The 26375-nt window shown below is 40.8% G+C and overlaps 1 protein-coding gene across 3 annotated transcripts in view; it reads right to left on the bottom strand.

Moving 5' to 3' along the window:
• LOC140455514 (WD repeat-containing protein 26) overlaps positions 1-26375 on the bottom strand; it is a 97292-nt gene that overhangs the window by 46318 nt on the left and 24599 nt on the right. For all 3 annotated transcript variants that reach the window (XR_011952910.1, XM_072550459.1, XM_072550467.1), the window contains exons 5-6: positions 26124-26221; positions 19598-19754 (exon numbers count right to left, since the gene is read on the bottom strand). Coding sequence is in view for 2 of the 3 variants with exons in the window: in XM_072550459.1 (XP_072406560.1) it covers positions 19598-19754; positions 26124-26221 (255 nt within the window). In the remaining variant the exon portion in view is untranslated. The remainder of the gene's footprint in view (positions 1-19597; positions 19755-26123; positions 26222-26375) is intronic.

The following is a 26375-nucleotide window of genomic DNA, read 5'->3' as shown; positions in this document are numbered from 1 at the left end:
ATAAGACTTTGGCTAGGCCACAGAGTATTGTGCTCAATTCTGGTTGCCATGTTGCAGGAAGGATGTGGAGGCTTGAGAGGGTGCAGAACAGGTTTACCACAATGCTGCCTGGAAGGAGAGATTAAAAAAAGTGTGGATTGTTTTCTGTGGAGCAGCAGAGACTGGGGGCAGACTTGATAGAAGACATAAAATGAGATACATAGATAGGGCCAACTGTCAGAACCTTTTTCCCAGAATTTAAAATCTCAAAAGTGAGGGGGCATGCACTTGGAGGGGTGTCAAAGATCTGATGGGCAAGTTTTTCCTTTTACATAGAGTGATAGGAGTATGGAATGCACTGCCATGTGTGGTGGTAGTGGAGGCCGATAAAATTGGGGTGTTTAAGAGATTTTTAGATAAACACAAAGATACAAGGAATGGAGAGACACGGACGAAGGGATTAGTTTAACTTGGCGTCATGTTTGGCACAACTTGTAGAAACAAAATGTGTTGCATTTGGAATTATACATGGCATTTGACAAGGTACCTCATAAGAGGCTAATTCATAAGATGAAAACTCAGGATGTGGAGGTCGTAGACTGGCATAGATAAAGAACTGGCTAGTGGGCAAGAAAGAGTGTGGAGATAAAGTATTCTATTTCAGATTGGAAATCTGTGAGCTGTGGGACTCCACAGGGCTTAGTGCTGGGACAATAGCTATTTACAATATCTATCAATGACTTGGAGGAAGGAAGCAAATATACCAAATTTGCAGACAACACAAAATTGGTGGGAAGGCAGATTTGTGAGAGGTATCCAAAGTTTGAGAGATATTGAAAAGGTTAATTAAGTGGGCAAAAAGTTGGCAAAATGATGGGAAAATGTGAAATTGCTCCTTTTGAAAGAGAACAAAGAGAACAGTATTAGTTAAATGGAGGAAAACTGCAACACAAAGGGAATACTTGTGCACAAAATTCAACGGTAGCACATAGGTACAAGCAGGTAATCAGGAAGGCTAATGAAATAAAGTCAGAGTCATAGAGATGTACAGCACAGAAAGAGGCCCTTTGGTCCAACTTGTCCATATCAACCAGATATCCTAACTCAATCTAGTCCCACCTGCCAGCACCCGGCCCATATCCCTCCAAACCCTTCCTATTCATATACCCATCCAGATGCCTGTTAAATGCTGCAATTGTATTAGCCTCCACCAATTCCTCTGGCAGCTCATTCCATACACGTACCACCCTGTGTGTGAAAAACTTGCACCTTAGGTCTCTTTTATATCTTTTCCCCTCTCACCCTAAACCTATGCCGTCTAGTTCTGGACTCCCCCACCCAGGGAAAAGACTTTGCCTATTTATCCTATCTATGCCCCTCATAATTTTGTAAACCTCTATAAGGTCACCCCTCAGCTTCAGACGATCCAGGGAAAACAGCCCTAGCATATTCAACCTCTCCCTATAGCTCAAATCCTCCAACCTTGGCAACATCCTTGTAAATCTTTTCTGAACCTTTTCAAATTTCACAACATCTTTCCAATAGGAAGGAGACCAGAATTCCAATATTCCAAAAGTGGCCTAACTAATATTCTGTACAGCCACAACATGACCTCCCAACTCTTATACTCAATACTCTGACCAATAAAGGGAAGCATATCAAAAGCATCCTATCCACTTGCGACTCCACTTTCAAGGAGCTATGAACCTGCACTGCAAGGTCTCTTTGTTCAGCAACACTCCCCAGCACCTTACCATTAAGTGCATAGGTTTTGCTAAGATTTGCTTTCCCAAAATGCTGCACCTCACATTTATCTAAATTAAACTCCATCTGCCACTTCTCAGCCCACTGGCCCATCTGATCAAGATCCTGTTGTAACCTAAGGTAACCTTCTTCGCTGTCCACTACACCTCAAAATTTTGGTGCCTTCTGCAAACTTACTAACTATAGCTCAAATGCTCACATCCAAATCATTTATATAAATGATGAAAAGTAGTGGACCCAGCACCAACTCTAGTGGCATTCCACTGGTCACAGGCCTCCAATCTGAAAAACAATCCTCCACCAACACCCTCTGTCTACCTTTGAGCCAATTCTGCATCCAAATGGCTAGTTCTCCCTGTATTCCATGAGATCTAACCATGCTAACCAGTCTCCCACGGAGAACCTTGTCGAATGCCTTACTGAAGTCCATATAGCTGAAGTCCATATAGCTCAAGTCCACTGTTCTTCTTGGCCCTTACTTGAAGGGGGTAAAAACAATGACTGCAGATGCTGGAAACTAGTTTCTTGATTAGTGGTGCTAGAAGAGCACAGCAGTTCAGGCAGCATCCGAGGGGGGTTGAAGTATAAGAGAAGGGAAGTCTAAATGCAACTGTACAAGGTACAGTGAGACCACATCTGGAGTACTGAGAGCAGCTGTGGTCCTCTTAGTTAAAAGATATCACTGCGTTGGAGGTAGCTTACAGAATGTTTACTAAGATGATCCCTGTTATGAAGAGTATGCCTTGGAGGTAAAAGTTGAGCAGGTTGGGAATGAATTCATTAGAATTTACAAGAATGACATGTGATCTTATTGAAACATATTAAATGGAACAATGCAGCACGAGAACAGGCTTTTCAGTCTCTCGTGTGTGCTAACCATGATGCTATTCTAAATTAATCGCATAGGCCTGCACATGGTCCATGTCCCTCTATTCCTTGCCTGTTCATGTGCCTGTTAATAATACCTCAAACTTTGCTATCATACCTAACATTTGCCACGTTATTCAATGTTATTCCATTGCTCAAAAAAAGGAATAGGGATAATCCTGGGAATTACAAACCAGTCTTAGATCTATGGTGGGCAAAGTATTGGATAGGATTCTGAGACACAGGATTTATGATTACTTGGAAAACCATAGTTTGATTAGATAGTCAACATGACTATCTTACAAGATAATACATGGCTTGGAAAGGGTGGATGCTAGGAAATTGTTTCCGTTAGGTGAGGAGACTAGGACCTGTGGACACAGCCTTAGAATTAGAGGGGGTAAATTCAGAACAGAAATGTGGAGACATTTCTTCAGCCAGAGAGTGGTGGGCCTGTGGAATTCATTGCCGCAGAGTGCAGTGGAGGCCAGGACGCTAAATGTCTTCAAGGCAGAGATTGATAAATTCTTGATGTCGCAAGTAATTAAGGGCTACAGGGAGAATGTGGGTAAGTGGAGTTGAAATGCCCATCAGCCAGGATTGAATGGCGGAGTGCACTCGATGGGCCAAATGGCCTTACTTCCACTCATATGTTTTATGGTCTTATGGCTTTGAGACCAGCAGGTCATGCCTCTCAAACTTTATGAAATTCTTTGAAGATGCGACAAAACACAGAAGGTAGAGCAGTCAATGTGGTGTACATGGATTTTAGCAAAGTGTTTGATAAGGTTCTCCATGGTAGGCTCAAAGTAACGAGGCATGGGATACAGGGAAATCTGGCTGACTGGATATAGAATTGGCTGGTCCATAGAAGATTGAGGGTGGTAATAGATGGAAAGTATTCAGCCTGGAGCTCTGTGACCAGTGGTGTTACGTAGGGATCTGTTCTGGGACCTCTGCTCTGTGATTTTTATAAATGACTTGGATGACACAGCGGAAGCGTGGGTAACGATACGAAGGTTGGTGGAGTGGTGGATAGTGTGGAGGGCTGTTGTAGGTTACAACGGGACATGGACAGGATGCAGAACTGGGCTGATAAATGACAGATGGAGTTCAACCTGGAAAAGTGTGAAGTGATTCATTTTGAAAGGTTGAATTTGAATGCAGAATACAGGGTGAAAGGCAGAATTCTTAGCAGTTGTGGAGGAATAGGGGTCCACATCTATCGATCCCTCAAAGTTGCCATCCAACTTTGGATTGTTAAGGCGGCATATGGTGTTTTGGCTTCCATTAGCAGGGGCATTGAGTGTAACAGCCTAGAGGTTATGCTGCAGCTTTATAGAGCCCTGGTTAGGCCACACTTGGAATACTGTGTTCAGTTCTGGTCACCTCGAGAGGGTGCAGAGGAGATTTACCAGGATGCTGCCTAGACTGGAGGGCATGTCTTATGAGAAAAGGTTGAGGGAGCTAGGGTCTTTCTCACTGGAGCAAAGAAGGATGAGAGGTGACCTGAGAGAGGTGTACAAGATGATGAGAAGCATAGATAGAGTAGATCGCCAGAGACTTTTGCTGAGGATGGAAATGGCTATCACGAAGGGGCATAATTTTAAGATGATTGGAGGAAGGTTTAGGGGAGATGTCAGAAGTTGTTCTTTGCACAGAGAGAGCAGGGTGTGTGTGTGTGTGTGTGTGTGTGTGTGTGTGTGTGGAATGCACTACTAACAGTGGTAGTAGAGTCAGATACTTTAGGGACATTTAGGTGACTTTTGGATAAGCACACGGAAGATAGTACAATGAAAGGTATGTAGGTTAGTCTGATCTTAGAGTAGGATAAAAGGTCAGCACAACATCGAGGGCGGTAGGGCCTGTACTGTGCTCTACTGTTTTATGTTCTTTCCAATTGCATGTAAATCCTGTCCCTAAGAATCTTCCAGAATAATTCCCCTACCATGGATTGAAGGCTTACCTATAATTCCTTAGGTTATTAGTGTTGCTTTTCTTAAACAAAAAGAACAACATTGGCTATTCTTCAGTCTTCTGGGATCTCACCTGTGTCTAAAGTGGAGACAAAAATCTCTGTCAAGGCCCTAGCAATCTCCTCCCTTGTCTTCTTCAGTATCCTGGGAAAGGATCACATCAGCCCCGGGGACTTATCTAACTTAAATGTTTCTCAAGACACCCAACAACACCACCTCCTTAAATATTTAAACACCCGAGAATCAACATACCCCTCCCTAATCTTACTAATCAGGGGAAATGCTGAGTATGATTCCGTTCATGGAGAGTCTAGGCCCAGAGGATAAAGTCTTGAAACTTAAATGGTGCCAAGCTAAGATTGAGATGAGAAGAAAATTCTTTTGAGATGTGAGTGCCTTTGCCACAGAGCTTTGGGGACAGAGTCACTGTGCATTTAAGGCAAAGATGGATTCTTGATCATTAAGGGGATAAAGTGTTAGGGGAAGGAATGGAAAGTGGACAGAGGAATGTCGTATATTCATTATCTTATTGAATGGATTGCGCCTGCTCCTATTACTTATCCTTTACTTCACACAGCATATTCTTCCCCAGCACAGACCAGAGATCCTGAATCCTACCACTAGGCAGAATAAAAAAAAGCTGTTTGGACTCTTGCTCTTTCCTGCAGATAGCAGTTTCAATGCCCTTCACAATAAAGTATCCTATCCCCATTTCATTCCTTTTTTTATATTCTTGTGGCTTCCATACTACAGTGTAATGGCTAGGTAGCACAACCCCCCTCCACCTCATCCAAACAAGCTGGAAAAACCACCAACCCATTTGGGCAATTACAAAAGCCAAGGCTCTCGTCCCCGGGACCCTTTTATTTGCCCCACTTGCAATCACAATTTCCTCTTCCTGACCACTAACCAAATCAGATGACCCTAATTTAAGATTCATGACCACCTCCTGGAAACTTCTTGGTTTTTGGGATGATGTGTATTGTTACATCCTTAATGAAAAACTAAGTATTTAGAAATACAAAATGATCAAGCAGGGTCAACATGGCTTCATGAAATGCGAACCAAGCCTGACAAATTTACTACAATTCTTTCAGGTGAGAGCAGACATGTGGTACCAATCAAAAGCCATCCTAAAATCCAAACAGATTCCATTCACTGCTTCCATTTTATCTATCCTGCTTGTTACCTCCTCAAAGAATTCCAATAAATTTGTCAGGCATGCATTTCCTCTTCATGAAGCCATGCTGATGTGGCTGGCCCATATTATGCATTTCTAAATGCTCTGTTACATCCTTTAACATCTTCCCAATTACAGTCATTAAGCTAACAGGCCCTATAGTTACACTTTTTATCTCTGCCTTTTAAATAAGTGTTAGATCAATAGTTTCCCAACCCTCTGGGACTTCTCCAGAATCTAAGGATTCATAGAAGATTACTACCAGTGTATTCACCATTTCTGTAGATACTTGCTTTATTATTCTACATTGCATCCTATCAGGTCCTGGGGATGTGTCTAAATCACTAATCTTTGCTACATTGTATCTTTTCTTCTTTCAACCAATGCTATTCCCAACTTCCCCAGTTCACCATGGTTGGTTTATCCTCTCCCTTGAAACCATCTCGTTCACTGGAATAAGTCTTTGCTGTGAGCCATTTTGTTAAGTGTCTGGCTTTGGTCCTTAACCCATCTTTGCTGCAAGGAACTCTGCCCTTATTCCTTTGTAAAGCGCTCTTAATTAAGCTTAGCACCGTGATTTCCAACCCAAGTTCCTCTCTCTCAGAACTAAATGTTAAATTTCACCATTTTACGGTCACGGCTCCCTCAGATTCTTTCTGCTATCATTTATTACACCTGTCTCATTATACATAACCAGATGCAAACAGTCTGATCAGTGGTTGGATCCATGTTATTCTCTTAACAGTCCCAAATCAAAATGAATTCTTCCTCTGCCTATCCCATTCTACAAGATGAAAGACACCCATGACTAACATACTGCTTGTTAATGTCCTCTAATTCCAGATTGATTCTCTGTCTCACTGTGTGGATACTATAGACTATTTCTATCAGTGTCTTCTTTTCCTTTTTGCTTCTACAGCCATCCATATGAATTCTATATCTTCCGATCCAAGATTATTTCTTGTTATTGTACTTATTCTATCCCATATAAGTAATACTGCAAAAACCTTTTCCTTCCACCCTGTCCTTTTGGAAAGTCACATAAGCCTGAAGATTTAATTTCCAGCTTTAAATTCCTTGTAACTGTGTCTCCGTCACAACTATAAAATCACATACATTAACTTGTATTTGTACCATGAATTCATCTATTTTGTTCTGAATACTATGCACATTAAACAGCTAATAATTTTTCCTTTTCACCATGGCATGGTGGCTCAGTGGTTAGCACTGCTGCCTCACAGCACCAGGGTCCCAGGTTCAATTCCAGACTTGGGCGACTGTCTTTGTGGAGCTTGCACATTCTCCTCGTGCTGGTGTGGGTTTCCTCCAGGTGCTCCAGTTTCCTCCCAGTCAAAAGATGTGCAGGTCAGGTGAACTGGCCATGTTAAATTGCCCATAGTGTTAGGTGCATCATTCAGTGGGGGAGTGGTGGGTCTGGGTGGGTTAATCTTCAGAGGGTCGATGTGGACTTGTTGAGCTGTAGGACCTGTTTCCACATTGTAGGGAATCTAATCTTACCATTTTCTTTTTCCTCTTAATACCCTATTAAAAGACAGTACGGTGGCTCAGTGGTTAGCACTGTTGCCTCACAGCATCACGAAACCGGGTTCGATTCCAGCCTCGGGCGACTGTGTGGAGTTTGCACATTCTCCCCATGTTTGCATGGGTTTCCACCAGGTGGTCCAGTTCCCTCCCACAGTCCAAAGATGTGCAGGTTAGGTGAATTAGCCAAGCTAAACTACCCATACCCTGAACACTATGGGCAAGTTAGGTGCATCCGTCAGTGTAAATGTACAGTAATTGGTCGGGGAATGGGTCGGAGTTTGGAGCGTTAGAATAGATTTGTTGGGCTGAAGGACCTATTTCCACACTCTAGGGATTCTAGGATTCTAACTGCTTTTTTTTTTCCGTCTGTACGTTCTGCCCCTTCATGTCCTACTCTGGTTAGTGTAATCCAAATAACTGCCCTGTAATGCAGACATACCCTCTTGTTTGTGAGCCTACATTTCCACCACCACCCCTCATTCCTTCATTAGTTTAATGCTCTCTACAACTGTTGTTATTCAATTCACCAGGACACTGGGCCCAGCACAAGTTAATCACAAACTCCATCATAAGATTTTTTGAAAAACAGCAGAACAAGAAGTTGTTTACAGCTTGAAAAAACAAGCAAAGTTAACTGATGCAATATCATCTCGAATGTATTTGGAGGACATTGAGTTAATGTAAACTGGCATCATCTGATTTGGATTCAGGATTGGTCAAGTTGTATTTTACCACAGCTAAAGGAATTGAAAACAGAAGCAAGGAAACCATGAGACATTCGATCTCCCATCACTCTCCAACATTCAAGAATCATACAATTCACTAGCACCTCTGAGAAGCTTTAATCTGATTTTACCCAAAGCATGTCTATTTCTCAGCAAGCATGAGTATTGTTCCATTGCATTTGAAGGTGTTGAACAATCCACTACAGTTCACCATAAGAAGCATTGCTGGGTAATCTCACATGCTTTAAGGTAAAATGCAGGAACAGAAAATAGCAAAAGTAGGCCATTCAGCCCTTCAAGCCTGCTCTGCCAAATATTATGGTTACGGTTGATCATCTAATTCAATTGGTTGTTCCCAATTTTCCTCCATATTCTTTGCATTGAATATATTTTGAATCTTTTAAAGAAATCAGCATAGTCAGCTGTAGATAAGTAGGAGCATTCTCACTCAAGTCAAAGTTGAGCTTTTAAGCCCATTCAGAGATTTTGGAATAGAATTTTGGGTTATGTCAGCTGCAGGTATCATATTTTTAAAATTTTAAAACAAGTATCATGACTTAACTGGGAAGTCATGAGTGTGTCAAAAACAGTGCTCCACTGTTCTACAAGCTATCACAAAATGTATAAAATCCCAATTTGACTGACTGATAATCAGGACACAAGTAATTCACACAGGGTTTATTATGAAAAGGAAGTCTACTTATTGCAACCCATTTAACAAAAAAGGGTCTCTAATTCAATGTGACTTAAACTATACCCCTTCAAAATTCCCAAACATACTGACAAAAACAACTTGTGGATTCTGTAAATCGGAGTCAAAAATAGAAATTGCTGGAAAAGCTCAGCAGGTCCGACAGCATCTGTGGAGAGAAATCAGTTAATGCCCTTAGTCAGAATTGATTTTAGCTGGGAAAATGTCAGTTTATATACAGAAGATAGGCGGGGGGGGGGGGGGGGGGGAAGAGAGAGAAGGGGGCAATGAGTAAACAATAGGTGGAGATGGAGCCCAAAAAGACAGGAGAACAGTTGGACAGACAAAGGATAACAATCTGGCTAGGAGGGTGAATGGCTATTAGCGGGGACTGCTAGTGGCTAACAATGAATAGGGTATAATAGCAGACTATGAGACAACTGGGCTTGGTTTGTGGGTGTTGGGTAAAGACATGGGAGAGTTTAAGTCCTAAAGCTATTGAACTCAATATTGAGCCTGGAAGGCTGCAGGTTTCCCAAGCTGAAAATGAAATTTTATTCTTCCAACTTGTGCTGAACTTTGGTAGAGTGCTGCAGACAGCCCGAGACACAGTTGTTGGCTAGGGAACAGAGTTACACTTTGAAACTGGCAGACAACTGGAAATTCAGGGCCTTTTTTGTGAACAGAACTGAATTGTTCTGCGAAGCGGTCACCCCATCCATATTTCATTTCCCCAATGTACAGGAAACCACGTTGTGAGCAGTGAATGCAATAGACTAGATTGTGTGGTGCAGCTAAAACACTGCTTCACCTGGAAGAGGTGTTTGAGCCTGAGATACTGAGGAGGAAGCAAGTAAACGGACAGGTGCTGCGCTTTCTGCAGTTGAAATGCAAGATGTCAGGGAACTGTGGGTGGGTGTTGAGAGTGAAGGAAGAGTGCATCAGGGTGTCCCAAAGGGAACAATCCCTGCAGAAGACTGACAAGAGAAGGGAGGGGAGCATGTGCCTGAAGAAAGAGTTCAACAAATTATGGGTGAAAAAGACTACAGACAGGGTAAACAAAATTCTAAAGTTCAAATGTCCAGACCACAAGATGGAAAGTTATTTTCTCAGGTCCTTTCAATTTATACAACGATGGCATGCTGTTGTCTGTACGGTAAAGGACGTCCTCCAATTCAACAGTTGGCTGAAGGACACCAGAGTCCACCCAATTTTACGCCAATTCATCCCATTTGGCTGCTCTTTCCTCTTAGTCCTATAAATTTTATTTTCAATTGCTAGCCAATAAACTTACAAGTGAAACAAAGCAAAATGTTGGAAAAACTCAACTGCTCTGGCAACATCTGTGGAGAGAAAAAGGTTGAGTAAACTTTCATTCACTGTGTTTTCAGGCAGCTGTATAGTTTGTGTAGAATAGAACTAGTTGGGAACTTCAATTGAAAATGAAGGAAAAAAGTTTCAATTGTTTTTAAGAATGTCACTTTTGAAGGTCAAAGGTCAGCCATTGTGAATAAAACGTTCAAAGCCAGTCTGCAACTTGAATGACTCCAACAACTGAGGAATTAATTGCTGAATGTTTAAAATGCAGACATACAGAAAATAGATGGTCAGCTGACACAAGCAGGTCAAGTTCAAGAGAGAGAAAGAAGTCATCCTAAAGGAAAGATAGTTTGTTTGTTTGTTTCACAGAAATCTCAAGATTTGGTGTTCATAGAATTCTCCTTGCTATCAGAAGCATAACAAGTCATAAATGGAAAGAACTGTTCAAGAAAGAAATCTTGAGACAGAGCAATACTTCCCTGGTGTTGAATGACCGCAAAGGATATTTGACAGAAAAGAGTCCAGTCTTTTGGCTGTATGCTATGGTGGAGTCAGAGATATACAACCAGAAATAGACTCGTTGATCCAACTCATCCATGCCAACCAGCTATCCTAACCTAATCCAGTCCCCACTTGCCAACATTTGACCCATGTCCCTCTAAATCCTTCCCTTTCATATACCCATCCAGATACCTTTTAGATGTTGCAATCACACCAGCCTTCACCATTTCCTCCAGCAAATTATTCCATACATGAACCACCCTCTGTAGAAACATTGCCCTCTTAAAATTGTCTTACATAGAGAGCACTTCATTTTTTTTGTTCTTCCTGCAACCATGCCTGCATTCACATAAGGCTGCTAGTGATTGACTAGCATGGTGACTGGTCAGCAAAAGTAAATGTTTTATGATCTATGAGGTCTGGTTTCACTCTGGGATCTCAACTAGTCAATATTACCTTCGGCTGGGATCAAAACACTCCTATAACAATTCACTACAGAATATCAAGCAATGGTTGCATGCACTGGAAACTGCAAAGTCTATGGATCCCACTGCATAACCAGCAGTAGTGAAGACCCGAGCTGCAGATATAGCTGCAACCCCATTCAAGCTGTTCCAGTATTGCTGCAATACTGGCATCTACGAGCCACATGGAAGATTAATCAACCACGTTCCATTCATAAAATGACACAGGGCAATCTAACTGGGTTAATGATCACCTCATGAGTGCATTCTTCGTCATCTACAAAGTAAAGAAAGGGGTGGTAAAGCATCAACATGCATCACTTAGACAGCAATAAAAGCTCAAAGTTAATCTGTATTCTAGAAGGGTTACTTAGCTCCTGATGCCATTACAGCCTTAGTCTAATTATGAAAAAAAATGTTAAGCTCCAGAGGGAAGGGGAGAAAAGCTGCCCTTGACATCAAGCAGCCCTAGAAAAACTAAAGTCAATATTGATTGGAGTCATACCTAGAAGAAAGAAAGAAGATTGTGGTTGTCAATCATCTCTGGCCTGACAATTTTCAAGTGCTTCAAAGAAGTGAGTATGATCACACAATATGCAGCGTCATTTGCAACTCAAGTACTGAAGAACTCTGCCTATGTGTAGGAGGATTTGGAAAACATTCAGGCTTTGGCAGATGAGGTATGTGCAGTTTTAAAACTGCCTTATTTAAAGGTGGATTCAAATACACTGAGGCAGTTCAGAGATGGCTTACTAGACTGATACCTGGAATGAGTGAGCTGTCTTTTGAAGGACAGGCTGGACTTGTTTCCACTGGAATTTGAGAGAGTGAGGTATAACTTGATTGAAGTATTCAAGATCCTGAATGGCCTTGATAAGGTAGATTTGGGAAGAATGTTTTTAGAACAATGGAACACACTATTTCAAAACTTGGAGTGACCTTAAGACAGATGGAGAAAGTTGTTCTGAGAGCTGAGGCAATTTAGAATACACCGCCCCAGAAAAATTGAGAGAGATGGACCTGCCATCAGTGGTTAACTATAAATATTAAAAATAGTACTGAACAAATAGAAAAGGCATTAATTGAGCAAAGGCAGGTCAGAAGATTGCATGGAATATTAAAATCAGTTAGGAATGGCCAAAAATTAACAGAGGGAAATCAGAGCACGAGAAAGCTAGCCAGAAATACAAGAGAGAATTTTTTTTTGGAAGGAGAGATAATGTCATTGTTTGTGTTGTTACGGATTTGTGAAACAGACAACGTTCTGGGGACCCAGGTTCTAATTCCACTGTGACAGATGGTGGCAAATGAAAACTGAGTTTTGAGGGAAATAGATATATGGAAGAGGGAAATGCAATGCAGTGGATGTAGCCTGTACAGACTTTGGTAAGGCTTTTGACAAAGTCTCATGGCTGACTGGTCACGGTGGTAATAGCTCATGTGATCCAGGGGGAGATGGAAAATTGGTTCAGTGACAGGAAGGAGAGTGATGGTTGATGGGTGTTTTCAAGAATGACCTCCAAAGGCAGAGCATAGATCTGGTGCTAGGTTACTTTATTTGTAGTGCACATTAACGATCTGGACACAAATGTAAGAGATTTGATCATTATGTCTGCATATGACAAGAATTGATGTTGTAGTAGCAAACAGCAAGCAGAAAAGCTGTGGTTTACAAAATGACATGAATGGACTAATCAGATGAACAGAACTAGCAAATTGAATTTAACTCCAAGAAGAAAGATGATACATGCTTGAAGGCCCAAGATAAGGGAGTACGTAATGAATGGTACGATCTTAAGTAGTAATAGCATCAGAGGGACCATGGTATGCATGTCCACTGATCCTTGAATGCAACAGAACTGGCATATACGGTGGTTAAGCTGATATATGGGATACTTGCCTTTATTATTTGAATACAAGATCAGGAGGTTTTGATGGAGTGCTGCATGAATTTATAGAATCCCTAGTGTGGAAACAGGCCATTAGGCCCAATAAGTCCACACCGACCCTCCAAAGAACATCTCACCCAGTCCCAATTCCCTACCCAGTTAATCGACATTTCCCCGAACTAATGCATCCCTGAACACTATGGGCAATTTAGCATGGCCAGTTCATCTAACCTGCATATCTCTAGTCTGTGGGAGGAAACCAGAGCACCCAGAGTAAACCCATGCAGATACAGGGAGAATGTGCAAACTCCACAGAGCCACCATATCACCATCAGGTGTCACATTAAAATATTATAGAAAATAAAAGTTCATGGCTCTGGGAATTGCAAATTAACATGGGCAGATGATTAGCTGGCTAACAGGAAGCAGCAAATAGATGTAAAATTGGTCTTTTTCAAGTTGGCAAGATGTAATGGATAGTGCATCAAAAGATAAATACCGGGACTTCAAGCGTTTACAATTTATATACATGACTAGCATGAAGAGAGGGGAGTGATTATCTCAATGGCAAATTTGGCAAAGCTGTGAAGAGGACGGGTTTACAAAAATATACAGACACGTTAGTGTTTCAGGTGTAATTCAGCTTCCCTTTAAACAAGTTGAGGATCCCAAACACAACAAACTCCAGAAATCAGCAATTCCCAGACTCCCAACACCCTCTGCATGAGAAGATTTTTCCTCAATTCCCCTCAAAACCTTCTACAAATCACTTTATAAGTAAACCCCCCGGTGATTAGCCTGCTGTCTAGAGGAAACAGGTCTTTTAGATTAGATTACATTAGATTCCCTACAGTGTAGAAACAGGCCCTTTGGCTCAACAAGTCCACAGTGACCCACCAAAGAGTCGCCCATCCAGACCCATTTCCCTCTGACTAATGCACCTAACACCATGGGCAATTTAATATGGCCAATTCACCTGACCTGCACATCTTTGGCCTGTGGGAGGAAACAGAGCACCCAGAGAAAATCCACGCAGACACTGGGAGAATGTGCAAACTCCACACAGACAATCGCCAGAGACTGGAATCAAACCTGGGATCCTGGTGCTGTGAGGCAGCAGTGCTAACCACTGAGCCACCATGCCACCCTAATAACTCTACTAAAGCCCCTCCGTATTTTCTACACCCTGATTAAGTCATCATTCAGCTTCCACTGCTTGAAGGCAAACAATCAAATCCAATCTTCTCATCTGTAACTTTTCAGCCCTAGCAACATTCTTGTAAATCACCTAATTCTCTTCTTTGGAAGAATTTCTTTTCCACAACGTGATCACAACTGTACACAAAACTTCAACTACTTCCTAACCACTGACTTTAACGTCCCAGCATTACATTTCTGCTCCTGCATTCAACATTCACCCAATGAAGGAATGCATCGTTTCTGTATTTATTGCCATGAGGAAAATGCGAACCTGCACTCCATGGTTTCTTGCTTCCTCCAGTCATCTCAAAGCCCTCCGGTTTATTTTGTGCTTACTTGCTTGGTTTGCTCTCCCATAAACGATGGGGTGAATGCTGACAGGATGATTTCCCCAGGGGAAATGTTAAGCGTTAGGATTTTCTCTTAAAGACTGAAATGACCATAAGATGCAAGAGCAGAAGCAAGCCATTCAATCCAGAATCTGCTCCACCATTCAATGAGACCATAGCTTATCTGATAATTCAAAATTCCTCTTTCCTGCCCATCAACCAGGACTCTGAAGGGTCACTGGACATGAAATATTAACCTTTCTCTCCACAGATGCTGTCAGATCTGCAGAGTTTCTCCAGCAATTTGTTTTTGCTTCAGATCTTCAGTATCTGCACTTTCATTTTACCCTATATTCCCTTACTAATTAAAAATTCGGCCTCCAATGTACTTATTAACCAGTCTCTTAATAATTTTACACGGTCACTACCCTCTGAAGAAATTGCTCATCTCTACTTTAAAAGGATACTGCCTTATTCTGAAATAATGCCCTCTGGTCCTAAAAACAACAAATTTGAAAAATTCCCTACAAGTCTTCTAATAATCATGTCTGCTTCGATAAGGTCACTTCTCATTCTTTTGTTGGGATATAGAATAATTAGTCCAGATATAAAATCTCTTTCATAAGACAGTCCATCCCTACCCAGGATCACCAGATCAAACCTTCTCTGGACTACAGAGAACACAGTATTCTGTAGTCAAACTAGCAGCTTATATAATTTTTCTAAGACTTCCCTATTTTGCTACTTCGAGCTGCTTCAATGACATTTCCCTCGGTCATCAAGTGGGGATGTTTGCCAATGACTGCAAAATGTTCAGCACTATTCAAGGCTACTCAGTTCCTGAAGCAGTCCATGTTCAAATGCAACAATATACAAATTCAACAAAATCCAGACTTGGGCTGGAAAATGACTAATAATATTCATGCTACACAAATGCCAGGCAATGATCATTTCCAATAAGAGAGAATCTTATCATCATACCTTGGCATTCAGTGGTATCACCGTCACTGATCCTCCAGGAATATTGAGTGGGCTACCAGTAATCAGAAACTCAACTGGATTCACACAACAGATACAAAGGCTGGCCTGAGGCTAGGAGTCTCACAACAAGTAACTCACCCTCTGTCTCTCCAAAGCCTGCCCACTATCTACAAGGCATAAGACATGTGTGCTGGGATACACCCGACTTGCCTGGATGTGTGCAATTCCAACATAATGCAAGAAGCTTTACACCATCCAATACAAAGCAGCTTGCTTGATTGGCAAGCCACATCTACAAACAACCACTCCCTCTCTGACCAACACTCCATAACAGCAGTATGTACCATCCATAAGATGCACTACAAATATTCTATGGTTCTTTAGACAGCACTATCCAAACCCATGGCCACTACTATCCAGAAGGACAAGGATAGCAGATACACGAGAACACCACAACTTGCAAATTCTCCTCCGAGTCACTCACTATCCAGACTTGGAAATATACTACTGTACCTTCAAGGTTAATGAATCAAAATCTTGGAATTCCCTCCCCATTGTCATTGTGGACCTACAAACACTAAATGGACTGCAGCAGTTCAAGGCAGCAGCTTGCCACCACCTTGAATTCAACTTGGTATGGACAGTAAGTGCTGACCAAGCCAGTGATGTCCCGCATGTTGAATATGAACTTTTAAGAATTGGTGACAGTTAATAATTAGTGAGTTTGGAGAAGATTTGTAGCTCAGGTTGACACACGCATGAGAATTCCTAGAAGAATGGCATTCCAACTGGAACTCTATCAACAAATACATCAATTTGGATCCTATCACCCTCTGAGAAAAAGAAGAAATGACATCAACCACCCAAGGAAACCTAAACACAAATAGAAAGTGGGCCATAACACCAATGCTTCACCAGAGGCTCACTGATTATGTTACTAGTATGGTGACAAAACTTCTGAAAACAAACATTCCAGTTCAACAAACAAACTTACATCCATAGGTAATAATGCAGTGTGCCAGCATTACAGTGGTACATGCTACAAAGTGTCTTACAGCACCGACTTAAGAGAAATAACTAGATTTCTGCTTGTGACTGCTGATTTCCACTGGCAACGTGTGATAGGCCATCAAAATGAACACCATAAAATGACCCAACAAACCACTTAGCTCAAGGGCAGTTTGGGACAGACAGTAAATACTGGCCTTGTGAACATGCACAGCCAACAAAATAAAAAAAAATAAAGTTGCAACACTCAATAAGTTCATTCATGGAAGTTTTGACTACAATCATTTGTGTGGATAGAGAAATCAAATCAAATAGCCATCTGAAATGCAAACATTTGATAGATGTTAAAAAGGTTCAAAATGAAATTAGAGAATCTGAGGAGTGAATGTCCAGCTAGCATCCAATAAGTCACATTTTACTGAGATCTTGTTACAAGACGTAATTCTAATTATTCTGAATTAGGAGTTAAAAAATTGCAGGTTCATGGAGGATTCTTTTTTTTTTAAAGAGAAATTGTATGATTACATGTTCTAAGCAAGTGGTGTGCCTACCCATCTAAATCCAATCAAAAATCCACTCGACACTTCTATACATTTCTACCTAAAACACCCAGTTTCAAAACTAAATTATATTGCCTAAATTATTTCAAAGCTACAAAGACCCCACTTCAAAAATATTCTTAAGTGAGAAGATTTACCTTCCTGCTGGAACTACATTTAGTGACTGATGTTGCAAATGGAGTTTAAATGCAAGGAACTGCAACTAGGTGTTACTGATTCATTGCCGTAAATGAGTAATTTCATATTCAAGACTTGGCTCTATTATCAGGTACTCCACTTTAAGTGGTTACAAATCGATTGTATTAAATACCTGGACATCACAAAGGGTGTATCAGCTTTACAATCTCACTGAAAGGAAAAGTTAGATTTCAGATCTAACTTGGGCACAAAACATTTGGGAGATTTTTCATTTTCAAAAGACTCCAAGTTAATGCAAGGTATTTGAATAAGTAAATTATTCTGGAGTTTTGAATTTTGAACTAGTGTCACATAGGTTGTATGACCTTTGGAGGGGTTTAATGATTAACTAATAAGTATTGCTGCAGCCATGGTGATTTATCGTATAAAACGGTATGAGAGGGGTAGAATTCTTGTAGAGCAATAAGAATTTGTTTAGTTTGGGAAAGTGAGCAAAGTAAATAGCGCACTGTATTAATATTTCAGCTAAAAGATTCTGCAATTTATGTTGCTTGGAGTAAAATGCCTTTTAGTTTCAACTGGGTCATTTGCAGATAGCTGAAGGTGGGCATAAAAACTGTTTGAGGAAAAGGAGTCGTTTTAGGATGATTACTAAAAAGGTCACCTCAGTGCAGGAAATTTAATTTTAAACTTCCATTCCAGAAGTGCATGGTTAAAACCCAGAAGGTATTAAGTGAAGCTGAGAAAGTCCAAGCTCAGTTGCATGAAGGCTCCAGAAAGAGTCTCAGGTTTTCAAGATGGCATTTAAGATAGTTAAATTAAGCCCTCCAGATGCAGAAGAGGAGGAAATTCTCTCTGATATGAGTAATGGAGAGAAATGTTGTTAGGATTGATGAGATTGTATTTTCAAATGTTTTTGAAATCTGTGAACACGTCATGAGAGAAGTTTTATCTTCATTTATTGTGAAGTCCAAACCTGCTTTGAGCAGCAAGCCCTGGTACAACACGTGGGGTGTGAGCCCCATAGCAATGCAGGGAAGCAGTGCCTGAGGATGCAGCCCTGGAGCTGTGTGTAGGCAGCAAGTCCCAGGCAGAGACCAGCAAAGGAATGGCAGTCCTGGCACTTGCCTTAGAGAATCGGAGTATTGATACAGAGCAGTCTAGGGCTTGAAGTGGAGCAGGGATGGCTGTTGGGACTGGGATTTGGTGCAGGAGATCAGACCACGTGTGGAAGCCCTGTGCTGAGATGTTGCACTAATGTCTATTTGAAATTTCCTACCTTACTGTAATGTCAACCCTTTAATGATGTTTTATTTTAATTTTTTGTTTTCAACTCTAAGTGAATGCAACATTCATTCCTCTGCTGTATCCAAAAACTGTATCGAGGTCCTTGTGGCTAAGATGTCACCAGAAGGAGGCAGGCATTGTAAAAACTTTTCACGTGTACTCCATTGTAGGAGTACAATGACAACAAAAAGGATAGTTGCTATTGTATTGCATTGCGTATTTAGGTTTCAGTAAAAGACCACATTACCTTTAAAGCCAGATTTTAATCGGAGACCCAACACATCCAGAAATAAAATCAGCTGGGATCATAAACCAAGGAACTCCATTTACTTTAATACATGCCTACTTTGCCATCCCAGGAAAAATCCAGTCAAGCGTTTAGAGTTCAATGTATTTTAACGCAGTACAAGTCAATGCAAACAATAACCTAATGAAAACAGACTTCACAACTAAGCAGTAATGTGGTAACTTCCATCGTTCAAGGCCCAGGCAATAAATGGCAAATTTCAAGCTAAGGAAATATTTCTTCTTGTCCTCCTAATACAATCACAGTGGTTATCACACTTTTACCTGCCACAATGCGCACAGTAAAACATTAGAACAAACATGAGAATACATTCATCTCTTCTGGTCAGTTAATTTGTCTCAAGTTTCAGAGTCAGATGACTGTTGGCTTCAGCACCAGTTCACTTGCGCACAATCCAAGATGGCATTCTGTGGATATGCAATTATTGCTGTGTTTCAGATCAGGATATTACCTACAATTTTGTCAATATGCTTAGACAATCGAACTAGTCTCTATTTAAGAGACAGAAGCACAGACTTATGCAGTCATTTGGACCTCATGCCTACACCAGTTCTTTACCTTGTGCCAATCTCCTGCCTTTTCCCCGATAAATACCACTCCTATCAAAATAATATTCCAATGCTCAAGTTCCTCAATTGATCATGGTTCCAACATATTTTTAGGCAGTGTTCTCTATTTCCTAGATATTTGCCTTGTGAAAAAAATTCTCACAGACCCTTGCTTCTTCACTTTTAATCAACACTTTTCTTCTTTTGAACTGGAACAGCTTCTCCCCTGTCCAGCCAGATAGAAATAACTGTATTCTCAGTGACTGACCTCATAAGAAGATTTGAGGAATGCAACAACATTCCACATAAAAACAAACATTTAAGGATTTATTCCTTACCTACTGCAAACATGGTCTATAAGTAGAGACATCGAGTCCAGGTTGCCATCTAGTTTAGTATTGTGATACAGGCACCGATCCCTTTGCAGTTCCACTGCTTGGCGCAATAAAGTCTGTAAGCGTCGTGGAGGTAGCATCACTGACGGGGGCAGGTACACTAGCAAAATAAGTCAAAAAAGCAATTTCACAAAAAATCCATTTTTACGTTCAAATATCAGGTTATGCCGCTGTGCAACTAATTGCGTGCCTGGACAAAAAAAAATTCATTCATAACACGTGCCTGGACAAAAAAAAATTCATTCATAACACGTGGGCATCACTGGCTAGGCCAGCATTTATTACCTGCGCTCAGGTGCTCAGAGGGCAGATAGGAGTCAACCTAACAGATGTTTGTAAAGATACTAGAGAGAGTGGGTCATGTCTTTTTGTCGCTAATTGATGTTCATGCATCCCAGTGGCTAGTTTTCTGCCTGTTTGTCCAATGTAGTCTGTTACAGTTCTTGCAAGGCATTTTGTAAATGACATTAGTTTTGCTTATTGTCTGTATAGGCTTTTTCAAGTTCATGAGCTGCTGTTTTAGTGTGTTGAGGGATTTGTGGGCTACCATGATGCCAAGAGGTCTGAGTAGTCTGGCAGTCATTTCTGAGATGTCTTTGAAGTAGGGGAGAGTGGCTAGGGTCTCTGGACGTGTTTTATCTCCTTGCTTGGGTTTGTTGCTGAGAAAATCTATGGACTGTGTTCATTGAGTACCCATTCTTTTTGAATATGCTATATAGATGATTTTCCTATGTTGCAGTGTATGGTGGCTCTTTGAAGTAATGTTCTGATGCAGCTTTGTTTGTGGGTGTTGGGATGATTGCTTCTGTAGTTCAGTATTTGGTCTGTATGTGTTGTTTTCCTGTAGATGCTGGCTTGAAGTTCACTCTACTGCGACATCTAGGACAAGCAGTTTGTTGTTTTCCTCTTTAATGAATTTTATGCCAGTAAGGGTATTATTGATGGTCTTGAAGGTTTCTTCTCACAGCGCCTGCAGGAAGACACTACTTACTGACCAAATACTGAACTACAGAAGCAATCATCCCAACACTCAGATGAAGCTTCATTAGAACATTATTTCAACAAGCCACCACACACTGCAGCACAGGAACTATGCAGAGCAGAGGAAAATCACCTTTACCGTGTATTCAAAAAGAACTGTTGCCCAATGAACACAGTCCACAGATTTCTCAGCAACAAACCACAACAAGCAGATAAAACATGTCCAGAAATCCTAGCCACTCTCCCCTACATCCAAGACATCTTGGAAATGACTGCCAGACTACTCAGACTTCTTGGTATTATGGTAGCCCACATACCCACCAACACATTAAAACAGCAGCTAATGAACTTGAAAGACCCTATACAGACCCACTCTCACTAGTATCCTTACCTACAAGACATGGAAAGACACCACTTTGACTGGGACAACATATCCATCCCAGGACAAGCCAAACAGAGACGCATGAGAATTCCTAGAAGCACTGCATTCCAACTGCAATTCTAACAACAAACACATTGATTTGGATCCTATTCACCCCCCCTGAAAAAAAGAACAGGAAATGACACTACCAACCCAAGGAAACCTAAACAGAAAGCAGGCCATGCCACCAGTGCTTCATTTTTGTATAAACAAAAATTTTCACTGTACTTCAGCACACAATAATAAAATCAATATGCTCTCTCCCAGCTACTCATGCAAAGCTTACTCTGTTGTTGCCTGAGAGAGAAGTATTGAGAAAATCAGACATGGTGTTGAAGCTTTGATCTCAAATTTCAAACAGTAACAATTTATACTCCATAAAAATTGTATGCATTTTGAAGTAGAATTTGCTTTGAAGAAAGGAAATGCGGTGTGGGGAATTCCCTGGAATAAAGGAGTAAGAAATGGCACAAAAGCTTGGAGATACGAGGGCCCAGGAGACTTCCCGTTTGTCTTTCTTCCACACTTCCCGAGGCTCTTCCTGCTTCTCCTGGGTCTCAATTTGGTTTCCTCTAGTCCTAACCCCATTCCACCCCACCCACCATTTGGGTAGGCAATTTAAAGTGGCACATTGCAAGCATGTTTTAGAATTGGCACATTCAACATTTCTCGTGCAGAGAACAAAGATGGGTTCTGAGGTAACGGGCATCTGAGACTCTGCCCTATCTTGTTCAAAGTCAGAGATGAGAATTTCTTTTGATCGGAAGGTTGAGGAACTTTGGAACCCTGCTTGAGCAAGCAGTGGAAGGTTACTGAATATTTTCAAGGTAGAAATGACTCCACTGTCTAACAAGAACCTAAGTATGGATAAATTGGAATTGGGAACACAAAGCCTGACCTTATTAAAATGACAAAGTGGATTGAATGGGCTGAATAGTCTACACCTGCTCCTACTTTCTATGGTCCTATATTCCTACTGCAGCACACTGACTCTATGTAAGGTGCGATTTGAAATAAGGGTACTTCTCATTCTTTGAAATTAAAATGGGCAAATGCCTGATCTAATCAATATTGTCCCTGACATGCCTGGCAATCTCAGTAATAATTATAAGGGGAATTTTAAAAATGACTAATCAACAGTCTTTTTTTGTCACTTTAAATTTTCCCATTGAACGGAAAGTTATGCAATCATGCCCTATTACAACTCTCCCACCAGAAAAAGCCAACGTGATTTACATCACACAATATCAAGAAAAGAGTACTGCAAAGACAATGTACCCTGACAACAATAAACCAACAACTCTGAAAATATCCCTCCAAAGCTGCTTCCCAAGCTAACCCATTCCAAAATAGCTACAGCACTAGCTGGACACAAGGCAGGACAAATCCAACCCAGCCAATTCTTGCCCCATCTGTCTACCCTTGATTATCAGTAAAGTGATCAAAGGTGGCATCAACAGTACATCAACCAGCACCTGCTCATCAATGCCCAGTTTAGGCTCTGCCAGGGCCACTCAGTTCCTGATCTCATTACAGCCTTGGTTCAAACATGGACAAAAAAAAAGAGCTGAATTCCAGAGGGAAGGTGAGAGCTACCGTCCTTGACATCAAAAGGCTGCATTTGACAGTATATATTCAAGGAGCTCTAGCAAAACTGCAGTGAATTAGAATCGGGGGTTGGAGTCATACCGGCACATAGGAAGATAGCTCTGGTTGCTATAGGTCACTGACCTCAGCTCCATGACATCTTTGCAGGAGTTCCTCAGGGTAGGATCATACGACCAAACTTCGAGCTGCTTCAATGACTTTCCCCCATCATAAGATCAGAAATGGAGCTGTTCTTTGTTCGATCAATGTTCATGCACCATTTGCAACTCCTCAGATACTGAAGCAGTCCATGCCCAAAGTCAGCAAGAGCTGGACAATATCCAGATTTACACTGACAAGTGGAAAGAAACTTTCATGCCACATAAACGTCAAGCAATGATCATCAGCAAGAGAATCAAACCATTGCATCTTGACATTCAATGGCGTTACCGTTGCTGAATCCCACACTATCATCCTGGGGGTTATAACAGTTCAGAAATTTAATGGGACTCCATTTCCATTTCCTTTGAAATGAAGTCCAACATTCCATTTCCATTCACTATTACCCCCTAAACTTGGATTTAGCATTTTTTGTGGTTCAGGTACTAGGATCACAAAATCCTTGTCTTTGTTCATTTAAATAATATTTAGTTCCTCTATTCCTCCTGCTCAAGTGCATAACCTCACATTTTCCAACATTATATTGCATCTGCCAGGCTCAGGGGTCCTGCAGAAACACTTTCTGATCCTAAAGCCATAAAGTGTCAGATCAGGAGGAGACCATTTGGTTTATCAAGTTGGCTCAACCATTAAATGAGATAGTGGCTGACCTGATAATCCTAAATGCCACTTTCTTACTCAACTCCTATAACCCTTCATACCATAATTTTATTCTAAGACCATCTATCTCAGTGTGAGATATTGTGTCATAGTACCTTTACTAACTCACTCACCAGTTTGCTATATTCAGTTATACCATTCATTCATAACCCTTTACTAACCCATATAGTTTACTATATTGCATTTTCATTCATGAAACCACATTTTTGTAGAATATTTTATTGCAAACTAACAAAGTTAAAATATTCCTTTCAAACCCATTACTGCTTCAACCTTCAACCATTCCCAGACCTATTTACATAACAAGCTTCTTCTGAATAAATGTCAAAGACTACTAACCTATTCAGAAACAAGACCCTCACCACCATAGTGTCTCCACAAACTACGCAAAACTGTGGAAAGATTAGGATATTAATCAGCCCTTACCAACTGTCTCTCAGAACATGAATGGATTGCAGAACAGTTTCCCCACCTATGCACTTGTTAAATACGTATTAAACTGCCTATCAAACAGCGTTTCTGTGAAACTGGGGTCTCGATTAGAGTGGTGCTGGAAAAGCACAGTAGGTCAGAGTCCTGATGAAGGGTTTTTGCCCAAAACGTCGATTTCCCTACTCCTCGGATGCTGCCTGACCTGCTGTGCTTTTCCAGTATCTGCAGTCCTCACTTTTGCCTGTGAAACTGGACAAATGAATGAAACTCACCAGTAAATCAGTTTAATATCCTTTATTCTTTTATTAAGTACTTGCATAATTTCTAACTTATTTACAGCATATAGGTCTGGTAGTTTTAACTAACATTCACTAACTTATAAGACAAAAGAACTAGCACCTCTAAATTAAGCTCAGACTGGACAGATATTCTAATCACATAAGTAACAGCCATCATTTAAAAAAAATGTATAAATCATCTGTTTCCCCAGGATAGAAGTTAACCAAACCCTTGTGTACAATAGATAAAACAATGTAACATATTAAAATCCTATAACTATGGTGTAAGAGCTATGTATAAGGTAGCTACTGGAAGAACTGCCATTGCCATTTTGAACTGTGCTACTGCAGTTGCTCAATAAAGAGGCTACTTTTATCAATCACCGATTGCATTAGTTATTTGAACACTATTCCACAGCAGTTTGAACATATTTAATCGTCCAGTCTTAACAGGCCTCTGCTGTAAAGAATTCCACAAATTTGACCTCTTTTCTGAGAAGAAAGTATCTCACATTTTTGTCTTAAATTGGGCAACCCTTTACTCTGTTTATGCTTGCTTATTCTGGACTATCCCACAATAGCAAAGACCGCCAATGAGTTCAAGCCCAACCTACTCAATCTAAATTCATATGAAAATCCCTCGACACCCAGAATCACACTAGTTAACTTTCTCTAGACTGCTTTCTCTACATTTCCACAGACTGGGTACCAAAACTGTCCACAGCATTCCAGGTATAAACAGACAGGTGCCTTGTATAGTTTTAACAAGGTGTTCTCTATTGTTATAATCCATTCCCTTTAAAAGGCCAACCATCCATTTTCTTTCCTAATACCTGATGAACTTAAATCCTGGGACAGGCTAAGCAAAGACATGCCAGAGAATTCCTAGAGGCCTGGCACTCCAATCACAACGCCATAAACAAACGCATAGATCTAGATGCCATCTATCAACCCCTCAGAAAACAAACAGGAAATGACATCACCACAAATCCCAGGAACTCCATCCAGGAGAAAGATATAAATAGAAAGCAGGAGACAACAGCTTCGCTTCACTTGGAGGTCGCCACTGATGTTACCTAGCCAGGTAATGAAACATCTGGATATCAAAGCTACAGCTCAGCGAGCAAACCTATACCCTAAACCTCAACCTGAGCTACAAACCTTCACAAACCTTGCAAAAAATGAACTTAAATGTTTGGGTAGTCTGTGCAAGGCACAAACCAGGTGTGATGAAAAACACTCCACATGGATGAGTGCAACTCCAACAAACACAAGCAGCTTGACACTATTCAAGACATCAGCCCACTTGACTGACACCACATTCATGAACATTCACTCCCTCCAACACCATTCAGCAGAGTATACCATTTAAAATAATTCCTAAGCTCATTAGACAGCACATTCCAAGCCAGTGAACAACACCTGGGAAAAAGACAGGAAAATTGGAATGCCATCTCCAAGTTCCCCTCCAAGCTACTAATGATCCTTGTTTGGAGATATATCCTTGTCCCCTCAGTGTTGCTGGGTCAATATCCTGAAAATCCCTCTTGAACAGCATTGTGGGTGCATGTATACCAAATGAACTGCAGTGGCTCAAGCTCACTGCTATCTTCTCAAAAGGTAATAAGGGAAACGCAAAACTGCTAGCCTAGCCAGCAAAACCTACAACTACAAATAAAAATAGGGTCACGTTACCTTCTAATTGTTTGTATGGTTGCAATGATTAAATCATGTGGCTGCAGTATCCAAAGTATTCCACAACACAATCTACTAGAACATCAACATCTCAGTTTGCAGTGAGCTAAGCAGTCAAATAACAATACCATTGTGGCTATTATTTCATAGCCACTGTTCAAATCTAAACCTAATTTATTTAATAATTTAGGACTTGTTAATTTGTTTCAATATTGCTTTAATGAAAATAACTTACTCTGAAGTTTGTCAAGTAATTTTGATCGTGAAGCATTCCCTTTTCCTTCCCACTCTGCCTTTGCTCTCAGGTCATCTGTATGACTGCACATTAGATACCTGCAGAGATAAGATACAAAGATGAGGTTTTCACCAGTCATTCTGATAGGGTCAAACTGTGTGTATATGGATGAGGAGAATAACTGGAACAGAAGTAGCATAAAAAGAACTCTTTGGAAATGAAAAATGAAAGAATTGTGTTTTTATTTTAATT

The sequence above is a fragment of the Chiloscyllium punctatum genome, chromosome 3 (genome assembly GCF_047496795.1).
Source record: "Chiloscyllium punctatum isolate Juve2018m chromosome 3, sChiPun1.3, whole genome shotgun sequence".
Taxonomy (NCBI): Eukaryota; Metazoa; Chordata; class Chondrichthyes; order Orectolobiformes; family Hemiscylliidae; genus Chiloscyllium; species Chiloscyllium punctatum.
Note: the sequence above shows the minus strand (reverse complement) of the source record. Positions and strands in the feature narration are given on the sequence as shown.